At 39.4% G+C, this 17208-nt stretch overlaps 1 protein-coding gene across 14 annotated transcripts in view; it reads left to right on the forward strand.

Annotated features, from left to right (window-relative positions):
- Window positions 1–17208, forward strand: part of Ten-m (teneurin transmembrane protein Ten-m) — a 575864-nt gene that overhangs the window by 541896 nt on the left and 16760 nt on the right. For 8 of the 14 annotated variants that reach the window (XM_072894613.1, XM_072894641.1, XM_072894631.1 and 5 more), the window contains 9 exons: window positions 2263–2445; window positions 7890–7974; window positions 10183–10346; window positions 10679–10849; window positions 12968–13288; window positions 14155–14444; window positions 14609–14855; window positions 15612–15986; window positions 16645–16980. In XM_072894613.1, the coding sequence (XP_072750714.1) occupies window positions 2263–2445; window positions 7890–7974; window positions 10183–10346; window positions 10679–10849; window positions 12968–13288; window positions 14155–14444; window positions 14609–14855; window positions 15612–15986; window positions 16645–16980 (2172 nt within the window). Of the gene's footprint in view, window positions 1–2262; window positions 2446–7889; window positions 7975–10182; window positions 10347–10678; window positions 13289–14154; window positions 14445–14608; window positions 14856–15611; window positions 15987–16644; window positions 16981–17208 lie in introns of all 14 variants that reach the window. The other 6 variants (XM_072894545.1, XM_072894550.1, XM_072894556.1 and 3 more) reach the window with 1 other exon arrangement.

Here is a 17208-nt window from a genome sequence, read left to right on the forward strand (position 1 = left end):
TTTTTTTTCCCCCGTCTCCCTCTCTTTCTTCATCTTCCATTCGCCCGACTCCCTTTGCTCTACCCCCGTCTCTGTCTTTTTCCGCTCACGTCGCCTCCTGTTGCGCCCTTTATCGTCCAATGAGATATCAGACGATATTCGTTACGACTACCAGAAAAAAAAAGTAAAGAACGAATCCGGCTCATTGGCTGACACTCGATGCAGAAGAAATGGCTCGAATTTCTCATTGACTCCCTTTGGATCTTTTTTGAGCTTTTCGAACTCATCGATACAATACTCGGATATTCGAGTGATATCGGCAATCGACTGCTATAGTTAATCAATTATTATTAGAGATAAGCAAAATAATATTTGAAATAAAAATTTGTGTGTGTCAATTAAAATACTATTAAAATACTATTAAATTCTATTTTAAAAAATTTTGTTAATTTTTCGAGCTAGAAATACATATCTGTTTAGATATGCATTATTTTTGTTGTGAAATTCTAATTAATGAATTAAAATAATTATTTCTTTCATTATATGAGCAATAAACTTGATATTGAAAATACTATATTTTTTTATAAATTATATTTATTGTGTTTAATTCTCTTTTTTAACTTACATTTTTCAAATCTATTTTTGTATTTTATTAAATGATATTTTTGAATTGACATTAAGGATGCGTTCCGATATTCACTGCCAGTGCTAAAAATCTAATTTACGTCACGTATACTAGATTTTTAGTATTGGCAGTAAATTTCGGGACGCAGCCTAAATAAATAAGATGTTTGCTTTTTTGAAATAATATGGAAAATAATACTTAAAATGATCACACAATGCAAGTTCAAACATTTCAAATATTAAGTCAAGTAAAAATATTTTTTTAATATTTCTTTCAAAATTATTTCAATTAATAGTTTTAATTATTGCATTTAAAATAAATATTTCTTATATATTTTTATTTATTAACTTCACAGAGAAAATAAATCAAGTATTATTTTACTTAAACCAAACTATTTAAATATGATTATTTTTAATAAGGTGCATTTATCACGTGTCAATCATCGACGTGTTATTCATTCTATATATAATTTACATCTATATAAACTGCTTAAAAAATAGCTAAAAATTATCTAAATTGTTATCTAAATATTTTTATGCCAGCGAAGATAATAAATTAATATTCTATTGTAATATCAAGGAGATATATTGAGATAAATACTAAATTGCAAGTATTCTCTAACTCAGACACGTGAATACAAACTGTGTGCGTTGCTTGAACTATCCTTCTCTGACCGAAATTTAACTTCACGACCGCTCATGTTTACCCCAGTATACCTAAAGCTTTCGCTGAATATTGCATTTCGTGTCTAACAATATAATCTGCTAACGTTCTCGCCGAGAATATACTGAAATAAATAGCTCAAGCCTTTTATACGTTACAAACCTCCGCGAATCGCATCAGGCGGCTTTCCACTTTTAATATCTTCCGACGATCTTTCCAATCCGCGTGAAGCATCTGCAAATCCATGTCGTTATCTCGCGTATTCGCGCTAACGCTCGAAAGTGAACTTTTGTCGGATTTGGTTTAAAAAAAAAATCCTAGATCACTCGCAGATAGGATTATATGTGTCTAGCGGTTTTCCAGCTGGCATCTATCCACCCCCGAGCTGTGATAACGGTCGACACGTGAACCGCGTGCCTAATCGTGAGATCGGCTCAACCCTTTGCCAGATGAAAACCCAGGCCACCTGTCCTGGATTACTTGCGAGTATTATAAGCCTCGAAACCGCCAGTCGCCCTAGATTTTAGGACGAATCCTTGCGCCGACGTGTCGATCTGGCGCTTTTCTTACCAAACGGCCTGTATCAACTCTCTATTCTAAGGTCCAATTTTAAAGGGGTCTTGTATTTTCGTCATTTAATTACCGAAAATATCTATATAGTTATATATAATATAGAATAGTTTCGGTTTAATACAAACGAATACCTGAAGTTTCTCTTTTTATGACAGTTTAGGACGATCGATTTTAAGTTTTATTACGGCATTCAATCGGTGACTGAAGACAAATTACATGCAATAAAAGCTTGCTTTTCTAAGGAAGAGAAGAATTTCAAGGCTAAACGTCTTTTCTTGTTTCTTGGAATCTTTGAAAAAAACCCCTTTAACACGTTCACACTTTATAAATGCCGAAATATATAACTCTATTGTCAGTGTATCGAACAATTAAAGGATACTCTGTCAATCTTACTCAAAAATGCTTTTCCATTGTTGTTGCAGGGTGTTTGTTGGACAGTTCGGCACCGCGGGGCCCGCCTGATGTGCCACCCCGTAATCCCGCAATGAGCCGGCTCAACGGAAGACTGCCAGGAAGTCACGCAGCGAGTGATCACGAACGCGATCCCGATCTCGAGCCATCCTGCCTCGTACGCACCCCATCCGGTAACTTCTACAATATACCAAGTGAGTCCGCAAGTAGGGATCTTTAAGTCTGATTTAGTGGAAACGAAGGATGAGCAGAATATATACGTGGGAAACGACGCTTTTCTCCTTTTTTTTTTCTCTGTCTATGAATATCTCAGCAAATCCGAAATCGATTCGCTTTTTGTGAAACGAAAATTCAAGCGACACTTTGTCTCTCAATTTTATTTATAAATTATCACAGTAAATTTATAAACGGTCAAAGAATATTTAAACGTAAAACTTTGTGCAAACTTTCATTATTTTTAATTGCTCGTAACTCGACAACTATCGAGATGTCTACATCTTTATTACGAAAATTATCAAATGCAAAGAGATCTGGTCAAAGAATCCGTAGGCGATATTTCTAGTACTACCACATACATTTTCTCCTCTTTCATCTTTATCGGAAGTTCTGTTCTCCATTACTTTAATTAAGGGGAATATCGATCCGAGAAAACTATTTTTCTTTTCTCTTTTATTCTGGTCAGGTAGTTCTGTCACGAAATGAAAAAGACTATTTTCGTAACTGTCCTGATTTTCTTGTCCCGAGTATCTTCCCGATCGATTTATTATCTCTTTGCAAACATAAACATAAAATTCTCCGACGCTTTTATTAATGCAACGCGATCGCCAAAGTATCCCAGAGAAATATCAACACGTATCAATATTTGGCGGACGAGGAGAAGACCTCGAGAACCCTGACAGGGTGTGTCCTTTGATAATGTCGTCCATGTTTGCGCCAGCTCGTCGAAAGAAAGCTTAGGCGTGGGACGACGGCGAATGACATCTTTTGACGAGGGTATACGTCGTAATCAGCGGTAACCAATGAGGGGGTCAGCCAAAAGAAGGGGGAAAGTGCCAGAGTCGATAATTTCCAGATCCTCTCGCGCAGGAGCTCGACGTATCTTATCGTCTCTCCGGATTTTTCAAAGACCCCTCGGAAGCCACGTTGAGGTACCTGAACCGTTCCTCTTTTACGAACTTTTCGTGCGCCTCTGTTTGTCGAAAGTATTCCGACAGATTCTTTCGCTTTATCTTGAGGAAGCAAGGCACGTGATAGCGCTGCGCTCGGCGAGATGCTCGCGTGTTTCGCGTGAGAAAACGCGGTTCTCTTCACGTGAAATAAAAAGTTGGGAATAAAAGCCCGGGGCTTGTTGGAGTAGTTAACTTGACTCTAACAAGCCTCGAACGATTCTCAAAATTTAGTCGCCGGATTGGATTGGTCTGCTTCGGTTCGCTAACTTAGCTTTTCACGAGTGTTCTTCAAACTTACACTCGTATAGGCAAATTAATTACAAATTTAATTTAAAGTATCGTAACATGAAATAACATTGAATGCCAGTAGCAACTTTATTCAATTTTCAATAAAATTAAAAAAAAAAAAAAAGTTTGATCCACTCGATGTCTAGAAGACGTGAAATGAAAAACAGCAATAGAGATCGTGAATATTGGAATTGCGGTATCGTAAGTTATTGAATACGATTATTCATGCCGCAATTTTATATTTTAAAAATCTGACTCGATTCTTTAGAAAATGCGCTCTCTTTAGAAAGTTTAAAACTTCAAGTTAATGCAAAATAAAGATATAAATAAACCATTTTCATATTTAATTCAACGACGATACTCGAATTTCACTACCCCGTGCTGCGACGAAGGACGGTCACTTGACGGTTTCAACTTGTCCTTCGTCGTACCACCGAGCGCACTCGAGGAAAGAAAAGGGCGTCTTGCGGCGACATTTTCCGAGGTACTCCAGCGAGTAGTACACATGGTATCGACCAGGGAGAAAACAACGGCGAAACCCTAACCGTTTCCACGTGTAAAGTGTTCCCGGATCCGCTCGGAAAGAGTGTCCGGTACACAAGAGTGTCCGCGTATCCGATCTTCTTCCTCTTGTTTAGTTCGCCGTAAAGATTTTTCAAATTCCATGGTCGGACGCCGGTTGACTTTTCCGTCAATGCGTCTCTTTCTCTCTCTTTATGTGTGTAAATGTGTGTGTGTGTGTGTGTGTGTTTGTGTGTTTGTGTGTACCTCTTGCCTCATTTTTCTAAAGCAAACGCTAAACCGTCTCAAAGGTTTTCTTGAAAGCCATGAGATAGCTCGACCAGTGATTTACGATCCTTCGACATATTGACTGCCCGGTTACGGCATCGCCTGACGCTTATGACCGCCTGCATAATGCTTAGCCCTCCATTTATAGTCGAGATTTCTCTTTACTAGGGGTTACCGTGCTTACTCATATTCTGGACATTTTCTGAAAGAAACGTCAACCCGTGCCTGTTACGGTTTTGAATTGCATAAATCAACAAAAGATTTCTACAAAAGGATTTAAAGTCTATTGATATGTTCTTTTGTTTTGCACATATGTTGCGATGAGTTATATAATATATATCGATAAAATAAGTTTCAAATGTTAACCCTGTGCATTTCGTATATTTTTGCGTGATTGATAATCATTTATTTATTTATACTCAAGTATTTATAATATCAAAGAGAGAAAGAGAAAATATATAATGTGCATAATTATATATTTATTTTTCTATTTATACTTAAAAATATTACACTTATAACTTATTTATTATTACTTATTTTTTATCATATTTAATTACTATTATTTATATATTAAAATTTTATTTTTTAAATATTTTTTCTGTTTCTTTATTACATATATACATATTTTCTCTATATTATAAATATATAAAATTTCTATTTTTTATAATATAGAGAAAATATGTGTGTATATGTGTATAATATTAAAGTTCTCAAAATTTAATTGAAGACAATCTAGTTAACATTATGAGTTCATTAAATGCACAATAGCAACAGAATAATATCATTAATGGACTATTAATCAAAATATAACAAAAATACAGAAAGTATGCGGACATATTTATCGTGAAATTTTTCACATTTTTAGATATCTGTAACGAGAGAAAGCGTTTTAATTCTTCAAATTTTTTTTTGCTAAAACTTTCTCAAAATATTTATATATATATATTTCACTCTCTGTCACATTGGATGTATCACATATATGTTTCACGTCACTTGAGTAAATTTATTTCGCAGCTTTCAGTTGTGAAGTATACATATATAACGAAAAATGATCGCGCACTATGAAAGATTTAGTCGCTCAGATGATTTAATGTGGCCGACAAAGTTCCAATTCTATGCATATTCACATTCAACCCTTTGCCGGGTTAGTCTTCGCACGCCTTTCGCGAGCGCATCATCCACGGTAAATCACGTGGCAGGTCGCCAATTAGAGTGATTTCTCGCCGGCGAACCGCCGATTAGCAGATATTCCCCTCTAATTCGATTCCGGGCGACGGGGGTTCGTCGTCTCGTGCGCCTAAGCGTTCCGGAGGAAAAAATAAAAAGCGAAAAGCACCCTCCGGGTAGAGAGAGCGGAGTAACCCCCCCCCGAAATCACCGTAATCACGGATATCTGCCTAAATGGCATAATCACCGGATTTCGGCGGGGCCGGAGCACCAACACCTGCAATTAGTGGCGGCTTCGGGGGGTCAGCGGCTCCGGCCTGGGCCCTCTTCTTCCCACGCCCGCATTTTACCGGTATCGCCGTGGTATGTGTAAAGATACGAAGAAAGAACGGGTTTTCCCTGCAGTGTAAGAAGAGACAAAAAACGTGCTAAAGTAACAAGTTTTCTCTCTCGCTCTCTCTCTCTCTCTCTCTTCCCCTTCCCCCTTCTCTCTGTCTCTCTTTACCTCTTGCTCTTCTTCTTTATCAAGCATTTCGAAAATGAGTTCGTGAAGCAGTCTCGAAAGGGGCTAAGTGTCAAGAACAACAAAGCCCGAACTCGAATATCGCCTGCGCGCATAAACGTGCAAAGTGGCTCATTAATATTCAAAACGCTGCCGCGGAGCGCTGCGTTTTAAATTGCGCATCGCGCCATCGCGCATGATATCTCGCTGCACGGATAGCCGGGTTAAACTTCTAAAATTAATTCGAGGCTTCGTTACAAATGTAAATACATTTCAGCCGCGTTTATTTCTATTTTATCAGTCGTTATATACGGACATTGAATATTCAATTCAGATTTTCTTTTTTCCTGGCGATATTTTCAGTTAATCATAAAAGTTGTATGTTTCGTCAATTTTTAGGTGGCTGAAAATGAATTTAAACACGCATTTTATATACCTACTCGAAAAGGATATATTTTATCGTCTCCTGCATGTTTTAGTAGGATCTCACACGAGAGAGATATAATAGAATTTGTGCGATTCCGCCATACCATGTTGGAAACTTGTATTAGAGGTTCCCTTGGTTGAGGATCAACGCGTTAATACCACTCGTGCATGTTGTTGAGAATGTGATCCCTTAAATCACTATCATCCACCACTAATCATCAGTACTGTCATCGCGACAATCTACCAAATATGTCTAATGTATCTTATACATGACATTGCTTATAACTTCCAAAGTCACTTGAGGAACATTTTAAAGGAGATGAAAATAGAGAGAGGAAAAGAATTTTCCTACAAGATATTGTATTATTCGATCAAATTAGCTTCGTTGGAGAAAAAAATAAGGACCTTCTTCTTAAAATATATTTTTTCCCTGCCTTTAGAGACCCTCCCTGGTAGTTTTTTTTTTTAAACGGAGAACGCAGTTCTCCCTTCACGCTACTCATATTCTACTTGTTTGAAATTCAAGCTAAAACCGCGATGAATCATATACTTATCGATTCAACAGGAGAGCCGTGACCACCGTCTCGCTCCTTTCTTTTGCTTCACGCACATGCGGCGTGGAACGGACGGAAAGACGTTCGCGTCTGGCATCACAAAGTACGTCTGGTCGCTCACCGGGAAAAGTCTCGCGCTGAAAATGAAGAATCGACACGTATCGTAATTTATTTAACGGCTGACCACGCCTCGCGCTCATCGACCTCCGCGCCTAATTATATGTTCCCCGTAATCGGAAATGCTGCACGCGAGGATAAATTTAAGCGTGGGATGTCATTATCTTGTCGAATCGCAACGGCGAACATTTTTAATTACATTCGATTGATAGAGAGCCCATGTTAAACTATCTGCGTAGTGCGTGCTGTCTATTAAGGAGCTTTAACAATATCATTTACCCCCATGAATCAGTTAGTTCTTGACGAAGCAGCTAATCCTGCACGAGTAGGTTTTAAAGATTGAAAAATAATCGTATCCTTTTTTCGCGCGAAAACTCATCGAGTAAGCTATCTCGCGTATACTAACTTCCGCGTACTACAATGCTTATAATGCGATTTCGTATGCATTACGTAAAATGTACATCGCGTTGAATTGCATTTACATTTCGGGGGCAAAAAACTTGACGGTGAGAAGGGTGGGAAGGAGGAGGCGCCGTTTCCCACGAGAAATTTCACCGATCTGTCAGACGCGAATGTAACAAACTATCTTCATCGTCTCATCTTTCGTTTCTTCTACCTTCTTGCAGAGATACCGAAGAATGAATACAACAACAAGAATCAGTCTACGGGGAACAGTCCAATAAAGGTGGAGCTGCAGAACAACATGGACAGGTAAGAGTCGTACGTGCCGTGCGTTTACCGCGTAATATTTTTCTTCCCTCTCTCTTTCTCTCTCTGAATGGCGAATTGTGTCGTTCGTGAATGAATTGAATCGAGGTGCAAGCCGAAGAAACGCGTGTTTCGAAAACCTCGACAGACGGACAGTGGCGATCGACTTCTGTGTCCTCTTTACTTCTTTCTTCGCGCCACTTGACAGATCCTCATGAATCATCTATTCAGCCGGCACGTACAATGAGTTGATGTTCGAAATGCGGATTGTCATCCCTCAAGGAAAAGGCCCTTGGTCCGCGCGTGACTGCTCACCGTAGAAAATCGCCGGTCCTTTAGGTCCTTACGTGGCATTCGCCACAGATCCTCGAGAAACGCTCTCGTTGAGACTCGCAACATGGTCGTTGTGTATTTACAGAAATATCTATAAATGAACTTTTTTCAAATGAGGACATAACGGAATTTGATATTCGAGCGAACGAATTTCAGTCCCGCCGGACTTTTGCACTATGCAATTTATTAAATGACATTAACGCGCGCTCGAAAGTTGGGGATGAATTATATTCCAGAAATTGAATAAAACGATATTGATTTAATACGAGATGGAAAAGATAATTTGATAATGAGTAATACTGATTAAGTAGCTAATCTGTACATTTAATTGCGCGCAATATATTTTTTACTTATTGTATTAATTTAGTAAAAAAAGAATATTATGAAAAATTCTCTTCTACACAGAAAAAAAGATTATTCTTATTTTAACAATAATTTTAGTTTTAAAATGGAAATCTTGAAATTAGATTATATTGCGTCACCAAATAAAATTGGCTTGAATAAAGACATTTGATATAGTTTGAAAAAAAATATATTCTTTTTTTTTTTTAAGAAACTGGAAAAAAGTTGGATAAAAAATAACACATGTTCAAATCGAAGATTATCTTAGAGCTAAAATAATTATTGTATTCTTGAGATGACAATTATAGTATTGAATATTTGAAATAAGAATAAGACTATAATATTGTTGAAATTTAAAATTTTCAATTTCTTCTAAGAAGATTACAAATTGTTGCTTATATATGAAACAATAAACGCGTTTATATGTGTATATAAATTTTAATTTGACACTTACTTTTTCTGTATATAAAATTCTATATTAAAACTTGGATTTATAAATATGAAATGAAATAACTGATCGAATATTTTTTTTATTCATGAATAATATTCACAAAAAAATCAATACGTTTCACTGATATCTTTATTAAAAGTCAAAACAACGAGTAGTATGGTGAAAATGTAAATGTGGCAAAACCAAAGAGTTAACGTTCAAAAATGTTGGATATTCCAATATTGAAACTTTGTAACGAATAAGTCAAACACTCGGTTAAACATTTCGACATCGGGCTGTAAAATAGAGAATTCAGAGACCTGGAAGTTTCACTCGGAGAACTCCAAATCGTCCGCTTTTATTTTGTTTGCGCGATAGAAAAAAAACTGCGCGTCCAATCCGCGTAGAATCAACAGCGGGAACGAGGACGCCTGGAGAGGACGGTAGACGCCGCCTGGTTCTCGTTTTTTTCATTATCACGCGGTGCAACGAAAGCAAACGCGCTTTCCCGCTCGCGCTTCAGAATCCGACGGTCGCGTTTAAATATTTTGGTTAGACATTTGTGAGTTACTTGGAAGCGGCGGCGACGACGGTGATGGCAACCGTTCACCGGCACTACAAACACATTCGAGGGCTGCTGCTTTTCTATGGGGGTATGTAACGAGCGAGAATACATTGCGAGTTTCTCGAACGTCACGAGGGAGCAGAAGAAAAAGAGAGAGAGAGAGAGAGAGAGAGAGAGAGAGAGAGAGAGAGAGAGAGAGAGCTGCAACTTTATACTATAATGAAACTCCGAGAGTACGACCGAATGTGCTTGAAAATTGTACTGAAGTGCCGAATTCCTCGACGGTGTTTCTCTAATTACAACGGCGGCGCATCGAGAAATTATGTAACATCGTGTAACAGTTCAGCTCGGACCGCTATCTAACTTTTCGGATAAAACAACGGGATAAAGATTAATCTCTGACCACTAACGAGCGGGCGGATAATCGTTAATGACGACTCGTATTAGACGAATTTGCTACCGGCGAAGAGAAGAGAGAGGGAAGAACTCGAAAATTTAAATGCGCGGTCACCGCTATAAATCGACCTTCATTGATTTTCAGGGTACCTTTACCTTACGGGCACGCCCCGTCGATGATCCCGATGAGGAGACAAAGCATCCGCTGTCATTTCCGCAAGGGAATCGATTGGTGCAGCTGGAAACTAATTGCCATAGTAGTAATTATGCTCTCGCTCTGCTTGACCGCGGCATTAACCTACGTCGCAGGTAATTATTCGCATATTGCATTCCGTGCGATGGTACCTTTCTTTACTCCATCAACCATCTGTCTTGTATACACTATATCAGATATAATCCTAAACTCAAACACAATTATAATACAGAATTAAGATTTCTATTTGTATAAAATATAACACATATGTCATGTTTAAACAACAATACCGATAGCATAAAGATATCTAAAATGTATGTCTAGCCTATTTTTCGAGTCTTTTGTTGTCTATGAAGTAATTTGAATTTTGAAACAATAGAAAATGAGACGTAACAACAATTTTTCCGAAACTAACACCTTATCATATCCTAATTGATTTCTCATCAAGCGTCCAATTTAGTGAACTGGTCGTATCAAGGCACGAAGGCGTGCACGGTCCTGGTGGGCGAGAATACGGACGCGAAGCCATCGTCGAGTGAAGCGAACAAAACGTCCACGTCGTCTACTTCAACGTCGTCGCAATCGGGCGGCAGGACGCGACAGCCGTCATCGTCAGGAGGTAGTATTAGCACGTTGGATAGCATGTTACTAGATGGTGTCGTATACAGCCGCAAGCGTAGGAACGCGTTTAACGAGCATGCATTGCATCAAACTGTCGCACCATCACCCCCTCGTGACCCCGAGGAGTCGACCCCGACTGTTCTCGAGGCCGAGACCTCGGGGTCCGGACAGCGATCGGTCCCGTTGCATGAAAAGTTCCCCGGTAAGGTTGTGCATGATCCGGAGCATGCGGATGGTCCAGATCCGGCGAAGGAAGCTGTCGACCGTTCGATCAAAGTTGTTGAAGTCTCCGAGGAATCGCTTGTCGTGAATGTCTCCACCACCACTACTACTAATTACTCGCACGATCATAAGACTCATATCACTGTCGCTGTCGATCATCTCATCTCTCCGTCCTCTGTCTCTGTTGGCTCTGGTCATTCTTCTGCATCAACTTCTGAATTTAATCGCGAATTGCCCGATGAAACGTCCAGCACGGCGCCCTCGGGGCTTTTTACCGAAATTTTTCCGGCCATCGACAAAGACACTGTTGATGTGCTCGAAAAATCTGCGATGCGAGAAGGGCATGTTGCCACGAAAGCTCCGATCGCGAAACTTGTTCGCGATGATTTCGCGGATTTCGACCGTGATACCGATAACGCCGGCACGTTCGAAAGTTCGGACATTGGCGAAAGCGGAGACGGTATCGAGAGTACGACGTCTGCATTCGACGCGGAGTCCGCGAAACTTGGCATAGATAGTAGCGATTACGACCGAGTAGTTGGCGGAACTACAGAAAATGATAGCAACGTTTCCCCCGTCGATTATAACGGTAATGTAGATGCTGCCGATAGCATTGTAGAAGCTGTAACAGAGGTGCGCTCAATTGAACTAACAGAGGATAAAGGATCGAACGTAAGTAATTCCAATACGAGCAAACAGTTAGAGTTTGTAGAAATGGATAGATACGAAGTAGACGCTAGCACGATTTCGCCTAGTATAAATATAGATGATGAAACTGCATATAATACATTGTTAAATAACGATGATAAAATTGAAGAATCTAAAGAAGATATAATCAAGATTGAAGATAGTCACTCCGATAAGTCTAAAGAAAAAATTAGCTCGAACGAAAACAATAGATCAGTCGCCTTTACGGAAAGTATCTCAAAGACAATAAATATGACCACGAAATCGATAGAAGCCCACACGTCGGACATTGTGAAAGAAACACGAGAGCTTTCTCAAGAAAGTTCGTCGTCCGAGTCAGAAGCCTCATTTAATATCGTTAACGTTCCTGAACAGTCCGAGGAACTTCAAAAAGATTATCCCATACCGATCTATAGTTATGGACAAGACGAGGTGGAAATTGTCGATCTTCATCATAAGAAGCAATCAATCGCAAAAACGAAAGATCCTACTAAATCATCTGAAATTCTTGATAATAATGCAAAGATAAGCGTCGTTTCTCGAAAGGAACCTAGAGATAAAGACGATCTACGAGTCATCATAAGAGAGAAAAGCGACGACGAATTACTTCGGAAGTTCGAAGAGAAGTTTCATGAAGCGGCTGTCGAAGCTAACGAGCCCGTTGAAAATTCCTCGTTGATTAAAACTAATTACAATTCACCTCCAACGAACACTCTGCATGAAACGGTGCATGATTCATCGAGTAACGCGTCACCCAGATTCCCCTCTAATACAGGCCATCTGTCTAACTCACCGATCACTCAACGGATACAAATCGTAGAGGTACCCGTGTACCGCGACGCTAATTCTGGCCCATCATCGTCTTCATCGTTATCGTCACCGCATCGAGTGCTCATAAACGTAACGATCGCCGCTGAAAATCCATCTGCCGCTTCTTCAAGGCCTCTGTACGTTCTCTCGGTATCGGTGCCGACTGAAAACAACCATGCATCTGGGATTAACATCGATCAAGCGCAGGTGCCGCCTGCAGCGAGCATGAAAAAAATCCCTGCTAAGGACGCCGAGTCGATAAACGCGGTCGATACGCGATTACCGCCACCGCCGCAACCACCTGCCTCGCCCCCGGCGCCCATCTGGGCCGGTGGCGAGTGCGAGTGCTCCTGCCCCTGCATGGGCTCGTCCTCTGACGAATGGGACAATTTTTCAGCGATCGAAGACAATCTGGAGCAAGAACTCGAGAGCGTTAATGCCACTCTGTCAGACGACGAATTCTTAGAATCGAGAGAGGAATCGGCGGACGAGAGGAAGCAAGATGCGGAATCAGCGGCGAGAGATTCGGCGAAGACCAATGCGACAATTTCTATCACCGAAAACTATTATCCCTCGTCGATAGATGACATCGCCAAGAATCTCGAATCAATCGATGGGACTTCCACTTCAACTTACGAGCCAGAAGTAAGCACAGATCTGTGGGCTTGCTCGGGAAGCACTGCGCTTCCCCCTGAGCCTACTATACTGATCCTTGAAGGTGAGGCCACGTTTATGATTGTCTCTTTTTCTCTTTCTCTCTCTTTCTCTCTCTCTCTCTCTCTCTCTCTCTCTCTCTCTCTCTCTCTCTTCTCTTTGTTTCTTTTTTCTATTTCATTTTTTTCCAAATCATTTCTTTTCAAACACGTCTATTTTCTCTCTTTGCTGATGCTCACTTCTTTGCTTGTTATTTATTTACGGATTTGTCAAATGAGTTTATGTTGACTTGCCTGCATTGTAGTAATTAGTTTTCCTTTAGTGTGTTGTGATTGTAATGTGCTTTGTGATAGCGGGTTGTGTTATTATTTAGACTATGTAGATTGTTGTAATAATGACATAATTTTAAGTCCATTGCACGAAATGTCGCAATTAAATAGCCGTTAGCCGGTTATTATACCGATAATATTTCACAAGAATAATCGGTAATCAGTATTATTTTCAGAAGAAAATTAATAGTTGTCGATCAAACGTTTTGTGAGAAATAACAATGTATTGTGAAAAATGAACTAAACGTACGAATCAAATAATACGTTTAAAAATGAGAGAAAAAGATGTAACGCTCATAAAATGTCAACACGCATAAGCATCCATCCATCCATTAGAAAACATTTGAAAACATTTTAACTTTCGTCGGGTAACGTAATCTTGATGCTTCGTTAACATAAATTATAGCCAACTTTTTTTTAAGAAACCAGCTGTTTGGTACAATCGTAATTTGGACAACACAAATCACTCGTTGACCATAGATAGATAATTTAATTAATTAATTAATTGTACTAAAATGACTAACGACTATCCGGACTTACATTACCCGACAGAAGGCTTGATCGTGCGCCGTTATTTTAATCATGACGCATGGATTGACAGGTGCGCGAACTTTTCCGGCGCGGTCTTTCCCGCCCGACGGGACGACCTTCGCTCAGGTCGGTTTAGGACAGAAGCTCAGCAAGGAGATACCGCCGTACGGCTACTGGAACATGCAGTTTTATCAATCGGACGCCGCCTACGTGCGTTTCGACTACAACATTCCGCGCGGTGCCAGCATCGGTGTGTACGCGAGAAGAAACGCGTTGCCCACGCACACGCAGTACGATCTTCTGGAGGTTCTTAGCGGCTTCAAGGCTCGGACCACCAGGGCATCTCATGTTAGTGTTATTGTATGTGCCGTTGCCCTATTTTTATTTCACTCGCTTATATAAAGTCGATGGTCTCTAGTAGACTATTTTTTTAATTTTTTTAATACTCGTCCCTGTAGTTGAACAACGATCAAACGTGTATGCGCATGGTATGGCCAGATAATAAATTCACGCTTTCTTCACAGCCTTCGATTAAGAAGGAGGTAACTCAGTACATGGAGCCGGGACACTGGTTCCTATCGCTCTACAACGACGATGGTGATCCCCATGAAGTCTCGTTTATCGCTGTGATCGCCGAAGATATGACGCACAACTGTCCGAACGGTTGCAGCGGCAAGGGCGAGTGTCTCTTGGGTCATTGTCAGTGTAACCCTGGTTTCGGTGGTGAGGATTGCAGCGAGAGTGTCTGTCCTGTTCTCTGCAGCCAAAGAGGTGAGTTTGTTTTATCGCCGAAAAGATATCTTTATCAAAAGTTAATCAATAACCAGCTTTTATTTTCTTTAACTGTGTATCGGTGGATATTAAAAATAATTTACATATTTTTTTACGTATCATATTATATATGCTATTATATTATCACAAAAATATTGAGAAATCCGTGACAATAGGATTCAGTCGTTTGGTTGAAATAATATTAAATTGAAAAATCCGTATAGGAATTTTAATAAACTTCAAAAATCGGTTATTGGTTACGAGTTTGATTAAAATCCTATTGAAACAGAAAGAAATAATGATTGGGAAGTTTTTTAACCGATTAAAAAAACTAAGCGCCTGGTTACGGCTTTGTGTATTGATTTCTTTTAAATAGAAATCAAAGCCGATTATATACATTTCACTTGCTTTGATATTACATTTTGGCTAACAGTCGTAATAGATGCTAATTTTTCATGCTTAAAGTACCAATTTTTTCTCGATAGGCATACACAAAATATATATGTCTATGTTTACGAAATAAAATAAAGTAAAATTGAATTGGAAAGTAGAATACAACAATAACTCAATGCAATTTCATAACTTTGGAATCAAATTGAATTGCGAGTATTCTGCGTATAGACAAAATTTCTCAGCAGCGATTGCAGCATCGCCGTCGAATTTCAATTGTTAAAAGTTTCCGTTCGGAAATAACTTTGCGAGTCTCGTATGTGTGTAAATAATTCCACGTCAAATAATCTCGTTGTGCCGATTTAGGCGAGTACATAAACGGCGAGTGTCAATGCAATCCCGGCTGGAAGGGCAAGGAGTGCTCTCTGCGACACGACGAGTGCGAGGTGCCCGACTGCAATGGCCATGGTCACTGCACCAACGGCAAATGCAACTGTGTACGTGGCTACAAGGGAAAGTATTGCGAAGAGGTCGACTGTCCACATCCGACTTGCTCGGGCCACGGTTTCTGCGCCGAAGGCACATGCATCTGTAAAAAAGGTTGGAAAGGAGCCGACTGCAGTCAAATGGACAAGGAGGCACTGCAGTGCTTACCAGACTGCAGCAGCCATGGAAATTTCGATCTCGAGACCCAGACCTGTCTTTGCGAGCCCATGTGGTCTGGTGATGATTGCTCGAAAGGTGAGATGACAAATTAAAAACCGTCATTATATGTTATATTAATATTTTATCATCGAAAATCTATATATCGAGGGTTTCGTAAAAAAATAATTTTTATTTTAAGAAGAGGCATTACAAAAAAAATTTTTACTATCTATTTTACACAGATCAAAATTTTATCTCTTTTATATATATATATATATATTTTCAACTATTTCTGATAACGATTATTTCACATTTATTCTCTTCTTATAGATTTCTATATTTTTAAAATAATTATAGGAAATATATCTCTCGAAATTAACTACTGACAAATATATCCATATTCATATCTATGTTTAATTAAAATTTTAAAAATCAGAGATATTATTACTCAGCTCGTAACCTCGATATAAAATTGGTTTAAAGATATCGATTGATATGTGGTCATGTACTCGTTTTATATTTTTGTAAACTGATGATTCCTGTGTTTCCAGGTGTCAAAAAGATGGTGACAGAACTTAAGAAGTAATTTTTACATTCTTTTGAATTAACTACCCTTTCTTCTCATAGCTTCATTCACTTGTCGGACGATCGTCGCTTTGCCCCTGGCTTCTGAGTGTCGTTTAGAGACTAACACATTCGTGCACTCTCAGATGAATCAGTCGCTTTCACAGTTTCCCGTTTCGCTGTGTTTCAGAACTGTGCGATCTCGACTGCGGTCCACACGGACACTGCGTAGACAACGCCTGCGACTGCTTGCCAGGCTGGTCCGGTGAGCTTTGCAATCTGAAGCAATGCGATCCTCGCTGCAACGAGCATGGACAATGCAAGAATGGCACGTGTCTATGCGTCACCGGATGGAACGGAAAACATTGCACGATGGAGGGCTGTCCGAATTCTTGTTCCGGCCATGGACAGTGTAGGGTGTCGAACGACGCGCAATGGGAGTGTCAGTGTTATGATGGCTGGGATGGCAAGGACTGCAGCGTACTTTTAGAGCAGAACTGCAACGACGGACGAGACAACGATAAAGGTACATATTTTAATATGAATTTATTTTTTTTTATAATGATTTGTTATAAAAAGAGAAAGTTGATTATTATATTTACATATATGATATATAATATTTGTTAAATATATAAATCACACGTCTTATTTCAAGATCAAGACATTGAAATACCATAGAATGGAAATAAAGTGTAAATTGAAATTTTAGACAACTGTATTATTATTACTTATATTTGGAATATTTGTTTGTTTT

Source organism: Anoplolepis gracilipes, chromosome 1 (genome assembly GCF_047496725.1).
Source record: "Anoplolepis gracilipes chromosome 1, ASM4749672v1, whole genome shotgun sequence".
NCBI classification, from domain to species: domain Eukaryota; kingdom Metazoa; phylum Arthropoda; class Insecta; order Hymenoptera; family Formicidae; genus Anoplolepis; species Anoplolepis gracilipes.